The 15,100-nt window shown below is 36.9% G+C and overlaps 1 protein-coding gene across 2 annotated transcripts in view; it reads right to left on the minus strand.

The window, feature by feature from the left end:
- MICU1 (mitochondrial calcium uptake 1) overlaps nt 1-15,100 on the minus strand; it is a 215,715-nt gene that overhangs the window by 155,153 nt on the left and 45,462 nt on the right. For both annotated transcript variants that reach the window (XM_082406888.1, XM_082406887.1), the window contains exon 4: nt 6,311-6,473. In XM_082406888.1, coding sequence (XP_082263014.1) covers nt 6,311-6,473 — 163 coding nt within the window. The remainder of the gene's footprint in view (nt 1-6,310; nt 6,474-15,100) is intronic.

Genomic DNA, 15,100 nt, shown 5'->3' on the forward strand with positions numbered 1-15,100 from the left:
CTTTAAATTGGCTTTAAAACAATCTGGGGTGAGGGGAAGAAGTAAGAAGGTTATAGATGAAATAAGGTTGGCCACGTGTTGATAGTTGTTGAATCTAAGTGACAGGTACATATGGGTTGATTATACTACCCTCTGTACTTTCTATGTTTGAAAATTTCCCTAAGAAAAAAATTTAAATATACGGTAAATTTCCTGCACCTTTGAATATTTCATTTTTCCTAGAGATATGTGAATGTTAATAAACATGGGCAAAACATTATAAATTCCTTGGTTAGAAAACACCGTAACTGTTTCTGGTTCCCCAAGCTCACATTGTTATTTCACATGTCTGTATTTCTGACCACACAATTTACTCACTCTGAGTGATGCCTCTGCCCGCTCATGTATACAATGAACTATTATTATTCACTTTTCAAAACCCATCTCAAATGCCACCCCCTTTAGGATGCCTTCCTTACAACACATAGTTTCTTTTTCATAGCCTACTACTGTAACATATATGACTGATTCTCACTAATTGTGAGAGTTATGTTCTATAAAGTTGCCATGAACAAAGAATCAGTGAATATTGACCTATTACTCCTAGGGGAAATACAGGGTTAGGTTCCTATGATCCTCTGGTCACAAGTTTTTTTTTAAACCAATCAATACATAGACTTATTTTATGTGTGTTTTTTTTTAGAGACACCTTTTTCTCTCTCCCCTCCTTCCATACATATTTGATATATCTATATATATATTTGATTCATTCTTTCTCTATATATATCCTTGATTAATTAACAATGAACTCATGGCCAACTCAAGCCTGAAGAAAGCTTATCTCACACACATATTTTCTCCTTAAGGCACATTACAGCCTTTTTATGTTTAAGAACACTAGACAGCACGTCAATACTACATGGGGTGGGGGGAAGAGGGACAGCAATCACCAAGATAAAGCACAAAAATTCTAAAAACATGGCACTAAATAAACAAAGCAAAGGACACATATGAAAGCTGAAACAAAAGGGCAGAGCATTACTTTGTTTGACCTCAGCTGGGAACATGTACACGGGGTGACTCAAGTTTTTTGCTGCACTGCGCATAACCACAGATGACTGCAAAAGCACCATTAAGTACTGATTATGGGGTTACAAGTAAGTTTTAGTGAGCATGCAAATTTGCAAATACAAAATTTGCAAATAATGAGAACTGACCATATATTCTTTATTCCCTTTTTAAATTGAGGTGAAACTCAAATAACATAAAATAACCATTTTAGAGTGTCCAGTTCAGTGGCATTTACTACACTCATAGTGTTGCATAACTACCACCTCTACCTAGTACCAAAATATTTTCATCACTCTAAAACAAAAACAAAAACAAGAAAACCCACCTTGTACCCATTAAGCAGTCAGTCATTCCCCCAACCCAGCTGCTGGCAACCAACAACGTGCTTTCTGTCTCTATGGATCTATCTAGATATTTCATACAAATGAAATCATATACCAATATAAAATAAAAATGAAAAAAAAAAAGAAATCATATGATATGTGGCCTTTTGTGTCTGGTTCAGGGTTCATCCACATTTGAATAATATTCCACTGTGTGTCTGTATCACAATTTGTTTATCCATTCATCTGTTAAAGGACATTTAGGATGTTTCTACTTTTTGGGTATTGTGAATAGTGCTACTATGAACATTCATATACAAGGACTTGTTTGAGTGCCTGTTTTCAATTCTTTTGGGTTTATACTAGTAGTGCAATTGTTGGGTCATATGGTAATTTTTTACTTACATTTCTGAGAAATTGTTTTTCATAGTGGCTGCACCATTTTACATTCTCACCAGCAACATATGAGGGCTTCAATTTCTCCACATCTTCACCAACACTTGTTTGCTTTTAAATTAGAGCCAACCTGTGTGATGGTATATCGTGGTTTTGATTTGGATTTCTCTCGTGACTAATGACATTAAGTATCTTTTCATCTGCTTATTGGCCATTTGTATATCTTATTTGGAGAAATGTTTATTCAAGTCCTTTGCCCATTTGTTAATGGGGTTGTTTAATTTTTTGTTGAGTTGTTAGAGTTCTTTTTCACTTCTGGCAGTTTGTGTATTACTAGGAATTTGTTTCATCTAGGTAATCCAATTTGTTGGAATATAATTGTTCACAGTATTATCTTATAATCCTTTTTATTTCTGTAAAGTAGGTAGTAATGTCCCCACTTTCATTTCTGACTTTAGTTATTGGCTTCTCTTCTCTTTTTTTCTTAGTCAGTCTACCTAAATGTTTCTGAATTTTGTTGATCTTCTTAGAGAGCCATCTTTTTGTTTCATTGATTCTATTGTTTTCTATTCTCCATTTCATTTATCTCTGCATTAACTTTCATTATTTCCTTATTTCAGCTATCTTCGGGTTTTGTTTGCTCTTTTTTTTTTAAGTTCCATAAGGTGTAAAGTTAGGAAAGTGATTTGAGAACTTTCTTCTTTTTATTTCATTTTTTTAAAATTTATTTATTATTTATTTATTTTTGGCTGTGTTGGGTCTTCGTTGTGGTGCGCGGGCTTCTCATTGTGGTGCCTTCTCTCATTGCGGAGTACAGGCTCTAGGCACATGGGCTTCAGTAGTTGTGGCGTGGGGGCTCAGCAGTTGTGGCTCGCAGGCTCTAGAGCGCGGGCTCAGTAGTTGTGGCACACGGGCTTAGTTGCTCCGTGGCATGTGGGATCTTCCCAGACCAGGGTTCGAACCCATGTCCCCTGCATTGGCAGGCGGATTCTTAACCACTGCGCCACCAGGGAAGCCCTATTCTTTTTAAATGTAGGTGTTTACAACTATAAGTTTCCCTCTGACCACTGCTTTTGCAGCATCACATCAGTTTTGCTAAGTTCTGTTTTCTTTTTCATTCATCTCAAAGTATTTTTTAAGTTCTCTTGTGATTTCTTCTTTGAGCCATTGGTTGTTTAAGAATGTATTGTTTAATTTTCACATATTCATAAATTTTCTATTTTTCCTTCTGTTATTGATGGATAGTTTCATTCTGTTGTGATCAGAAAAGATATTTTGTATGATTTTAATCTTTTAAAATTTATTAAGATTTGTTTTGTAGCCTAACATATGGTCTATCTGTCTATTCTGGAGAATATTTGATGTGTGCTTGAGAAGAAATGTATTCTAATGCTCGAGTAGAGTGTTCTATGCATGTCTATTAGGTTTAGTTGGTTTACAGTGTTAAGTCTTCTATTTCTTTAAAGACCTTCTGACTAAATGATCTATTCATTACTGAAAAAGGGTTATGAAGTCTCCAACCATTATTGTAGAACTATTTCTCCCTTCAATTCTGTCAGTCTTTCACATATTTTGGGGTCTTTCATTTGGTGGGTATATATATTTAGCACTGTTATAACTACTTAATGAACTGACCCTTTTATCAATACACAATGTCCTTCTTTGTCTCTTGCAACAATTTCTTACTTAAAGTCTATTTTGTCTGATATAAGTATAGTCACCTCAACTCTCTTTTGTTTACTATTTGTACCCTTCATTTCCAACCTATTTGTACTCTTTCATTTTCAACCTATTTGTACTCTTTCATTTTCAACCTATTTGTGTCTTGGATCTAAAGTGAGTTTCCTGTAGACAATATACAATTAGATCATATTTTTTTCTCCTGTCAGTCTCTGTCTTTTAACTTGTGAGTATACTTTTATATTTAAAGTGATTAAGGATAAGAAAGCACTTGCTTCTTCCATCTTGTTATTTGTTTTCTATATGTCATATCTTTTTTGTCCCTGGATTCCTCCAATCTTGCCTTCTTTTGTGTTTGATTGATTTTTTTCTAGTGTACTATTTCTATTTCCTCCTCATTTCCTTTTCTGTATATTTTTTAGTTATTTTCTTAGTGGTTAACCTGAAGAGTACAATTAACATCTTAAATTCAAAAAAATCTAGTTTGAATCAACATTAACATATTTAAATTGTTGTTTTACAAATTTGTCTTTTAAACCATACAGGAAAAAAAGGTTGTTAAAAACCAAAAATAAAACAATACTGATATCTCCCTATGTAGTTACCTTTACTGGTCTTTATCATTTAAAATTTTTCTTTGTATGACTTTGGTTACTATCCAGTATACTTTCATTTCAGCCTAAAGGATTTCATTTAGCATTTCTTATAGGGAATGTCTACTAGCAACAAACTTCCTCCACTTCTGATTATCTAGAAATGCCTTCATTTCTCCTTCTGGGACTCCTAATATGCGTATGTTGATACACTTGATATTGTCCCACAAGTATCTTAGGCTCTATTCATTTTTATTCATTCTTCTTGCTCTGCTCCTCAGACTGGACATCAATTGACCTATCTGCAAGTTTCTGGTCCTTTTATCTGCCTGCTCAAATCTGTGTTGAACTCTTTCAGTAAATTTTTCATTTTATTTACTTTACTTTTCAGCTCAATAATTTCTACTTGATTCCTTTTGACAGTTTCTATTTCTTTATAGGTATTCTCTATTTATTAATACATAATACGCCCTACTTCCTACAGTTCTTTGTCTATGGTTTCCTTTAGCTCTTTGAACATATTTAAGATAGTTGATGTAAAGTCTTTGTCTAGTGAGTGCAACGCCTGGGTTTCCTCAGGAATGGCTTCTGTCAATTTCTTTCTTTTTTTTTCCTATTAATGGGTCATACATTCCTGATTATTGTTGATATGCCATGCAATTTTTTAAATTGAAAATTAGATATTTTGAATATTGCAATGTGGTAATTCTGGAAATCATATTCTCCCTTCTTCCCAGGGTTTGACATGGTAACTTGCTGAGGACCACAGTCATCACTTTGTTTAGTGATTTTTCCAAACTATTTTTGCAAAGATTATATTCCTCATTATGTGTCATCATTGAAGTTTCTGCTCTATTATCTAAGCAGCCATCAAGTGACCTCAGAGATTTCCTTAAATGTTGGAGGCAAAAAGAATGAAAAAACGAAACAAAACAGAACCCAGCTCTCCTAGTGTTTGTAGATTGGCTCTGAGCTAGGGCCTTCTTTTGATGTTTAGCTAGATTCTCCTACAACTCCACCTTAACTTTCACCTGCTTCTTGCATGGACCACAACTATACAAGCCCACTCAAGTCTTTTCCAAGTATGTGTCTGGCTTGAGCATCACTCTGGATTCCCCAGGCAGTAGCCCTTGAAAGCTCTTATTCCCTGAAATGTCTTTATCCTCAGCCTCCTCCTTCAGAGGCTTTTCAGTCTGTCTGCTGCTGGTCCCATCTGCCCTCTCTTGGCCCAATGGCTACAGGTGGTATATGCCTTTAAATTTTTTCAGTAGATGACACCTGGAAAGGTACTTCAGCTTGAGGTGGGTGAAACAAAAGGCAAGCCTTTGTGCTGGTAGCTCAGGAAACTACCAGATGAGTCAAAATGCACAACCATTTTTTTTGCAGAAATAGTCTATATTGCCTCCCAGTGATCTCCCCATCACTAGTAAGCCAAACGAGGAATGGAGGCTGCCATCCTCATGGCTGCTGCTAAGCTGGGAAACAGGGCATGGTAGGCAGGTAAACAAAAGGCCAGGACACTTTCTTTCCAAAATTTAACAGCTTCTTTCTTCATTAAGCAGTTCACTGGTTGCTATAACTTTTTTATTAGATTCCAGTGATCCAAAAAAAGTTGATTCCATCCATTTTGGGCAGCATAATGATTGCTTCAGTGAAAGAATTGATTCTTGAAGCTCCCTACTCTGTCATTTTTTCCACCACGTCTCCCATATACATTTGTAAATAATTACCTTTAACTTACAATATTAAGCCCTTTATTTTCTTTCCTCACAACTTGTTTGTTCGGCCATTTCCTCTAAATGAGACATCCTTTCCTCTATTCTTTGTTTGTCTAACTTTTATTCAAATTTAGATGTATTCTCTAGAACCATTCTCTAAACTTCCAGACTGAGTTAAGTGTCCCTTCTTTATACTGCCATAGCACCAGTTCTTTAACAAATTGCCACATTCCTGAAATTACCTGTTACTGTCTTTGTCTATCCCACCAAAGAGTAACTTGACAGCAGTCACATCTGTAATCCATTGCCTTCAGGAACAGTCTAATTACAAGCAATGACTCTCAGCCAGAGGTGTATAATCTCCTTAGCGCTTTAGATTACAGGCTCCTCTTTTCTACTCCTAAACCCTAGCATAATGCCTAACATTCAGTAGCTACATAGTGAATATAATTATTACATGGACTTATACAGTTTAGGCAATACATAGAGAAACAAAGAAGCATATAAAGAAATAAATATCACAATCTTATTTTTCACTTCAGCAACTTACGTTCTGGTTGTTTTTCATTGGGTGTTATGGATCGCACAAAATCTTGTGGTGTCATAAACACTTCAGATTCACCATGCTCACTGATTACTTTCAAGGTGGCAAAATACCGGAAGATTTTGTCTGGTGTGGAATATGCGCGAATCCTATTCTCATATTCCATCACCTAAAATTGGAAATTCAGAGAGTGTTACTGTATTAAGCATCTCATTTTCGTGTATATTCTCTTATTTGGGGGGCAATTTTATATCATTTTTTTCTCTAACTGGATTTTTTTATATTAGAAATTACTTGTGTCTCAAACACTTGCGATATACGATTCCTACTCCAATTGAGGCAATGCTTGTATAAGTTTTCTTCAGAATTTTGAATATTTTCTAATTTCTTAAATCATTGAAAGCTAGCAAAATTGAAAAATGTCATAAAAGAATTCAAAAGGTCTCAGTAAAAGAGTATAATACCATATATATGGGAGCCTATCATTTTTTAAATACCTACCGAGTTTTTAAAAAGGGACTGATTTTACAGTTTTTACTTCCATGCAATTTCTTGACTTCAAAAACAAAACAGACGTGGGACTTCACAGGTCTGAATAGCTAACAGTCCTTCAAACAGAAAGTACATTACACAATAGCACAAAAAAATAAAATTACATATCATGGAAACTCAATTATTAACAGGTCTGAAGCAATAAGACTTTTACTTTTGATTAAAAAATTAGACTTCCAGGGACTTCTCTGGTGGCGCAGTGGATAAGACTGCGATCCCAATGCAGGGGGCGCAGGTTTGATCCCTGGTCAGGGAACTAGATCCCACATGCATGCCGCAACTAAGAGTTCGTGTGCCACAACTAAGGAGTCCGTGCGCCACAATTAAGGAGCGGGAAAGCTGTAACTAAGGAGCCCACCTGCCACAACTAAGGAGCCTGCCTGCTGCAACAAGGAGCCAGTGAGCTGCAACTAAGGAGGCTGCCTGCTGTAATTAAGATGCAGCGTGACCAAATTAATTAATTACTAATTAATTTAAAAATGTAGACTTTCAGATAACATTTAAATATAGCATATTTAGAAAAGAGTAGACTTGGGAAGAACACAAGCAAATATTTGAATAGGAACAAAATTATATATGGCATACGTTTAATTAAAAGATTATAATGTTAATATAAAAGCCTGTTTCCTTATCCTGCACCCAAGCCCCCATTCTGTACACGAAACATACAAAATACTGTATCTTCTGCATAATATTCTTCTACAGCCTACACAGTACTTTGGTGAAAAGATGTCTCTCATACCTGAATTTTATATGTTGAGTTAACCAACATTAAATAGTATCTTATAAATAACTGGTTAGAAAATGTGTCAAGGCAATATGATCTAAAAATCCAGTGAATTCAATGTCTATAAAGCAATTCACTATATTTAAAAAAACATTATTAATGTTTTAATTTACCTTATTAACACAGCTATTAGTGTAACTGTCATTTCTGGCTAGATGGTCACTTTGAGGTCACTGATGGCAGCCGCTTAAAAATGGTCTCAATTCCACTATGAGATGTGCTTTCAACCAATAAGAAAGGAATGCTAATTTGTAACTATACATGACAGGAACCTTTCTAATGCTAATTTGCATTAAAGTCTGAATACTGATTTCAGAAAAATTTTCAATAGATTTGGCATGTGGCAAACACACTAAGCAGTCCCTTGGCACAGCAGTCCCCAACCTTTTTGGCATCAGGGACCGCTTTTGTGGAAGACACAAAAAGCTGGGGGGGCAGGGATGGTTCAGGCAGTAATGAGAGCAATGTGGGGGGATGGTTCAGGCGGTAATGCGAGTGATGGTTCAGGCAGTAATGCAAATGACAAGGAGTGGCAGATGAAGCTTCACTCACTCGCCTGCCGCTCACCTCCTGCTGTGAGGCCCGGCTGCTAACAGGCCACAGACTAGTACCAGTCAGTGGCCCGAGGGTTGGGGATCCCTCCCTTAGCAGCCTTAAGACTTAGCTACGAGTCTTAAATCAAAGGCATTTTATATTTAATTACAACTATCTGCTGGGTCATACCAGCTATAGAACAAAAAATAATCGGTTTACAATATTTAGGGTATGGGCTACAGCTACTGCCAAAGATGGCTTTGTAAACTAAAAAGTCAATCATATATAAGATAAAGATAGAAAAATAACAACTTAAAAGTCAATGGTTTACAGACTGAAAATCAGATCCTTGATTGTTACCAAAAAAATATGCTGCTGAATATCATTAATTAGTTTTAGTTTGAAATAATAGGTCGAGGAGATAGACCTTCTCCATTCCCGCACTGGTAAGAGTTTAGTATAGACATACTGTATAGTATATTTTTGCTTTTTTTCACTTAGCAATGTATCTTAAAGACCATATCACACAATTTGATATGGAGCTGCCTCCTTTTAAGTAGTCATGTTAAAGGAACACTAACAACTATTATATAAAGGGTTTAAAATATAGCATCTAAGATAACAAAGGCTTGGAAGCTAAGATATATAGAAAACTGTTGAAGAATTTTGGAACATTTAGCCTGGTGAAAAGATTTACTAAGGAAATTATAATAGTTACATTCAATCATCTACTTAAAACATTCTTGAGTTTCATGTTAAGACAGCTGTCTTCACTAAAACAGCCAGACTTACTTGTATCAGAGTTCAGCATTATATTTCCTATATGAAATGCACAAGAGTAGCCAAATAGTAGCTGCAATCAACTACTATGAGAAATGGCAGGGCGGATAGGCTGGGTGGATAGGCCAGGTTGCTGGCACTTCCCAGATCCATGCCTTCAGCCAGCCAGCCAAAACCCCCTCCACACACCCCCATCCTGTGCCTAGTTACCCTACCCTAATGCCACGCAACACAGTTGGGCTCACACTACCTGCCCTGGGCATTTTACTGCATCCAAGATCCTTGCTCCTACCCGCATCTGGAGCTCCAGAGACAAGGGTCCTGATCTGCCCCCACTCTGAGTCTGCTTGGATGGAGCCTCTCCCAACCCCCATTTTTCACCAGTTTCCCCTGATGGCTTAGGGGGCTCATGTGAAGGGAAGTCAGCATTGAGATGCAGCCTCTGTTTCTGGAGCCTCTTGGAAAGCTCAGAAGATCCCAGAAAGGGCCCAGACCAACTTGGATGAAAGACCCCCAGTCCATCCCCAATATTTGTGCCTGGGAGAAATAGGTCCCTCTCAGCTCTACAGTTCACAGCCTGACAACTACAACCCCTGGAAAAAAAGTAAAGAACCAACGTCAAGATGAAAGCAGCCAACATGTGGCTTCCAAGGTCAATTCTACTCATGGCCATTCCACCCTGCAAGAAAGGGAGAAAGGGCATTGAAAAACCTTCTGGGAGATATTATGTGCCAGGTCTAGAAATGGCTAACATCACTTCCATTCAGTGGAAAACTAGCAAACTAGTAATATCCATTAAAAAAGATAAAGTAAAAAATCAGGGCTCAGGATCACCTTTAGAAATCTGAAATGGCATGATGTTAACTGACCTAGGGTACACCATGAGCAAAATTTTGTAACCAAAACATGTTATGTTAGAAGAATGCAATGGAAAGAGCAAGGGTTTTAGAGTTACACAGACTTATATTTGATTCCTTCTATTGTAAGTAACCAGCTATACTACTTTAGACAAGTTACTCAGTTGGTTCAAGCATTAAGTATATATGTATGTATGTGTGCACACATGTATATGTGTGTACATACACACATATATGCACAAACATACACACATTTACATGTGTACACATGTATGTACATATACTATGCCTGGAAGACAGAAAATGCTCAATAAATGTTACTTTCCTTCCATTTTTCATTTGTTCTGTTATGTGTATAATAAGTAAACTTACTTGGGTTTTCTAGTCACCTAAGTTCCTAAGGATTTTGTTTGGCATATAGAGCATATTTTATGTCTTTTATTATTCATGTTCACCTATCAATCAATTTAAAAGTATTTACAATTGTACTGAACTAAATAATTTGGCTTCTTAATATGAAGATGCCATTCCAAAACCAAAATAGCGACATCAGAAGCTCCCGAACTCCCCATCTCCCATGGATGCACCAAATGTACAGCTATACATGGAGTATTTCCCTCTGAAAGAAATTCAGAAACTAGCTGAACAATGCCTATACATTGGGTCAACGAGAAAGTACCGACATCAAAACTGGTAGGAAAGACTGAGACACACTCTTGCCATAAATCCCACCTCTAGCACAGTGCCATACAAATGGGAGGGAACTCTCAGCCTCCAGCTTCTCCCTGAGCAGTAAAGGGTTTGGATGCTACATCTAGCACCCCAACTTGTAAGACTCCCACTTGAAGGATGGGCCCCCAAAACAACTACTATGAAAGCCAATGGGACTTCCATCCATGAGATCCACAAGACTACAGAAAACAAAGAAACAGTTTTTAACAGGCTCTGGAGAACTCAGAGTCTCTGTTGCCCCAGGGATCAGTGCAGAGGAAGAAGGCAAAAAACACCTACCTCCCAGTCTTCCCTTGAAAAAGGTCTATTTGCACATATTAAAAGCTGCTGCCGGAAGGTCAGGCTTCTAATTTAGCACACATCTAAGGGCTGGCGGACACCCTCCATGGGGACTGGGGAAGAGAGTGGATGCCTCATCCAATTTCTCCATCTAGCCTACTCCAAATTGCTAGGATCTCCCTGGAAGGAGCTTGTACACATGTCTGCACCTCAGCTTTATTAGCTGTCATCTGAGGTATAAGTCCCTGAATCACCTGGCTCTGCAAGTCAACAGGGCTTGCATTCCTGAGTCCCACAGGACTGTAGCAAAAAAAGAAGCAGATTGTAATGGGTGCAGGAGGACAACCCTATGGCTATACACCTGGGCCAAGCTCAGGGGAAGCAGACAAAAACCTCCATCTCCCAGTTTCTCCCTGGAAGGGGCTTAACTAGCTAGTTTCCCATATGTTGCCTGAAAAGCCAGCTTCCAATCAACATGCATCTAAGTGCTGACTGTGATCCTCTGCTTTGGGACACTGACAAGTCTTGGCACACTCTCAACTACAGGGAGGCACCAAAAACAAAGAAGGCAACTTGGACAATCAAAAAGGTTTTAGAGACAATCAAGAGCTTGGGCCAGGCTGACTGGCAAGGTTCATCTCCTACATGAGACCATTCTGCCAAGACAGGGAGAGATGGCTGTTTCATCTAAGGACTAGAAACCAACACAGAAAGTCTAGGAAAATAAGGAAACAGACAAATATGTTCTCAAAAAAGAACAAGTTAAATCTCCAGAAACAGACCTTAATGAAACAAAGGTAAGTGATTTCCATGATCTAGAGTTCAAAATAACAATTATAAAAAGATGCTCACCAAGGTCAGAAGAACAATGCACGAACAAAAAAAGAATTAAAACACAGAGATAGGGACTTCCCTGGCAGTGCAGTGGCTAAGAATCTGCCTGCCAATGCAGGGGACACAGTTTTGATCCCCGGTCCGTGCAGATCCCACATGCCGCAGAGCAACTAAGGCCATGCGCCACAACTACTGAGCCTGCGCTCTAGAGACTGCGAGACACAACTACTGAGCCCGCGTGCCTAGAGCCCAAGTTCCGCAACAAGAGAAGCCATCGCAGTGAGAAGCCTGCGCACCACAACAAAGAGTAGCTCCCGCTCACCGCAACTAGAGAAAGCCCACATGCAGCAACAAAGACCCAATGCAACCAAAAGTAATAAATTAATAAATAAATAAATTTATTTAAAAAAAAAAAACCCCAAAGAGATAGAAATGTACCAAACAGAAATCACAGAACTAAAGAATACAATAATTGAACTGAATAATTCAATAGAAGGGTTCAACAGCAGACTAGATCACATAGAAGAAAGAATAAGTGAACTCAAAGACAAACAGTGGAACTCATACAGAGGAGCCAAAAGAATAGAGAATGAAAGAGAATAAAAATATCTTAAGGGACATATGGAATACCATCAAGTGAACCAAAATACACATTAAAGGGGTCCTAGAAGTAGAAAGAACAAGAAAAAGGGGGCAGAGTGGGAGAGGGTTGGATTGGGAATTGGGGATTAGCAGATGCAAACTGGTATATATAGAATGGATAAATCACAAGGTCCTACTATATAGCACAGGGAACTATATTCAATATCCTGTGATAAACCATAATAGAAAAGAATTTGAAAAAGAATGTGTGTATGTGTATATATATATATATATATATATATATATATATATATATATATATATGTATATATATATGTGTGTGTGTGTGTGTGTAAATGAGTCACTTTGCTATACAGCAGTAATTAACACAACATTGTGATTCAACTATACTTCAATAAAAAAATGAATTAAAAATAAAAATTACAAAAAAAGAAAAAGGGGACAGAAGACTTATTCAATGAAATAATGATGAAAACGTCCCTAACCTGGGGAAAGAAACAGATATCCAGATCCAGGAAGCCTATAGAGTTCTAAACAAGATGAATCCAAAAAAACACACACTGTCAAAAGTTAAAGGCAAGGAGAGAATCATAAAAGCAAGAGAAAAGCAACTTGTTATATTCAAAGGAACCTCCCATAATACTATCAGCAAATTTTTTCAGCAGAAACTTTGCAGCCAGAAGGGAAGGGGATGATATATTCAAAGTGCTGAAAGAAGAAAACTGACAACCATGAAAACTCTACCTGGCAAAGTTATGATTCAGCATTGAAAAAGAAATAAAGACTTTTCCAGATAAGCAAAAGCTGAGGGAGCTGCATCAACATTAGACCAATCTTACAAGAAATGTTAAAGAGCTAATTAATTCCTCCAACTGAAACAAAAATGTAATAATTATTAACAGGAAAACATATCAAGATATAAAACTCACTGGTAAAGGTAAATATATTCAGAATGCTCTAATTTTTAATAGTAGTGGGTAAATCATTTCTAACTCTAATATGAAAGGTAAAAGGAAAAGTATTAAAATAATTACAATAATTTTACAATGGACATACAATATAAAAAATATAAATTGTGGGCTTCCCTGGTGGCGCAGTGGTTGAGAATCTGCCTGCCAATGCAGGGGACACGGGTTTGAGCCCTGGTCTGGGAAGATCCCACATTCCACGGAGCAACTGGGCCCGTGAGCCACAACTACTGAGCCTGCGTGTCTGGAGCCTGTGCTCCGCAACAAGAGAGGCCGCGATAGTGAGAGGCCCGCGCACCGCGATGAAGAGTGGCCCCCGCTTGCCGCAACTAGAGAAAGCCCTCGCACAGAAACGAAGACCGAACACAGCCAAAAATAAATAAATTAAAAAAAAAAAAAAAAAAAAACGTTTAAAAAAAAAAAAAAATATATATATATAAATTGTGACACGAAAAACATAAAATATGGGGGGGAGTATATAAATATAGAGTTTTTGTATATGTTGGAAGTTATCAGCTTAAAATACACTGTTATAAATATAAGATGCTTTATGTAAACCCCATGGTACAAACAAAGCAAAAGCCTATACTGGAAACACAAAAGACGAAAAGAAATCTAAGCATATCATTGCAAAAAATCAAATCACAAAGGAAGAGAATAAGAGAGGAATAAAAGGACAGAGGAATTACAAAACACCAAGAAAACAAATAACAAAATAGCAATCATAAGTCCATATTCATCAACAATTACCTTAAATGTAAATGGACTAAACTCTAAAATCAAAGACACAGAGTGACTAAATGAATAAAAAAAAAAAAATCCAACTATATGCTGCCTACAAGAGACTCACTTCAGCTTTAAGGACACACCCAGACTGGAGGGAAATAATGGAAAAAGATATTCCATGAAAACAGCTGAAAGAAATCAGGGGTAGGTAAATTTATATCAGAAAAAATAAACTTTAAGCCAAAGACTATAACAAGAGACAAAAAAGAGAATAATATAATTATACAAGATCAATTCATAAGGAGGATAAAACATTTATAAACAGTTTTATATCCAACATGACAGAACCTAAATTTATAAAGCAAATATTAATAGAACTGAAGGGAGAAAAAGACAGCAATATAATAATAGTAGGGAACTTTGATATCCCATTTTGAACTGATCATCTGAATAAAAAATAAATGAGGAAACATTGGACTTGAACTACATTTTAGACCAGATGAACTCGAAGACATTTACAGAAAATTCCATTCAAAAGCAGCAGAATACACATTATTCTCAAGTGCACATGGGACCCTCTCCAGGAGAGATCACATGTTAGGTCACAAAACAAGGCTTTATAAATTTAAGAAAATTGAAATCATATCAAGTATCTTTTTTTGACCATAATGGTATCCAACTGAAGTTCAACTACAAAAAGAAGAAAACTAGAAAATTCAAAATATGTGCAGATTAAACAACACATTCCTGAAAAACCAACGGGTCGAGGAAGAAATGAAAACAGAAATTAAGAAGTATCTTGAGAGGAATGAAAATGGAAACACAAAATATCAAAACATAGGATGCAGCAAAAGCAGTTTTAAAAGGAAATTCATAGCAATAAATGCCTACATTGAGAAAGAAGATTCTTGGATTGGAAGAATCAATATTGTCAAAATGCCTATACTACCCAAGGCAATGTACAGATTCAATGTAATCGCTATCAAATTACCAATGGCATTTTTCACAGAACTAGTACAAAAAAATTTTACATTTATATGGAGAAACAAAAGACCTGTGTGGAGACACAAAAGACGGAGCTGGAGGAATCAGGCTCCCTGACTTCAGGCTATACTACAAAGCCACAGTACTCAAAACAGTGTGG

The sequence above is a fragment of the Balaenoptera borealis genome, assembly GCF_965194805.1.
Source record: "Balaenoptera borealis genome assembly, chromosome: 10".
Lineage (NCBI taxonomy): Eukaryota > Metazoa > Chordata > Mammalia > Artiodactyla > Balaenopteridae > Balaenoptera > Balaenoptera borealis.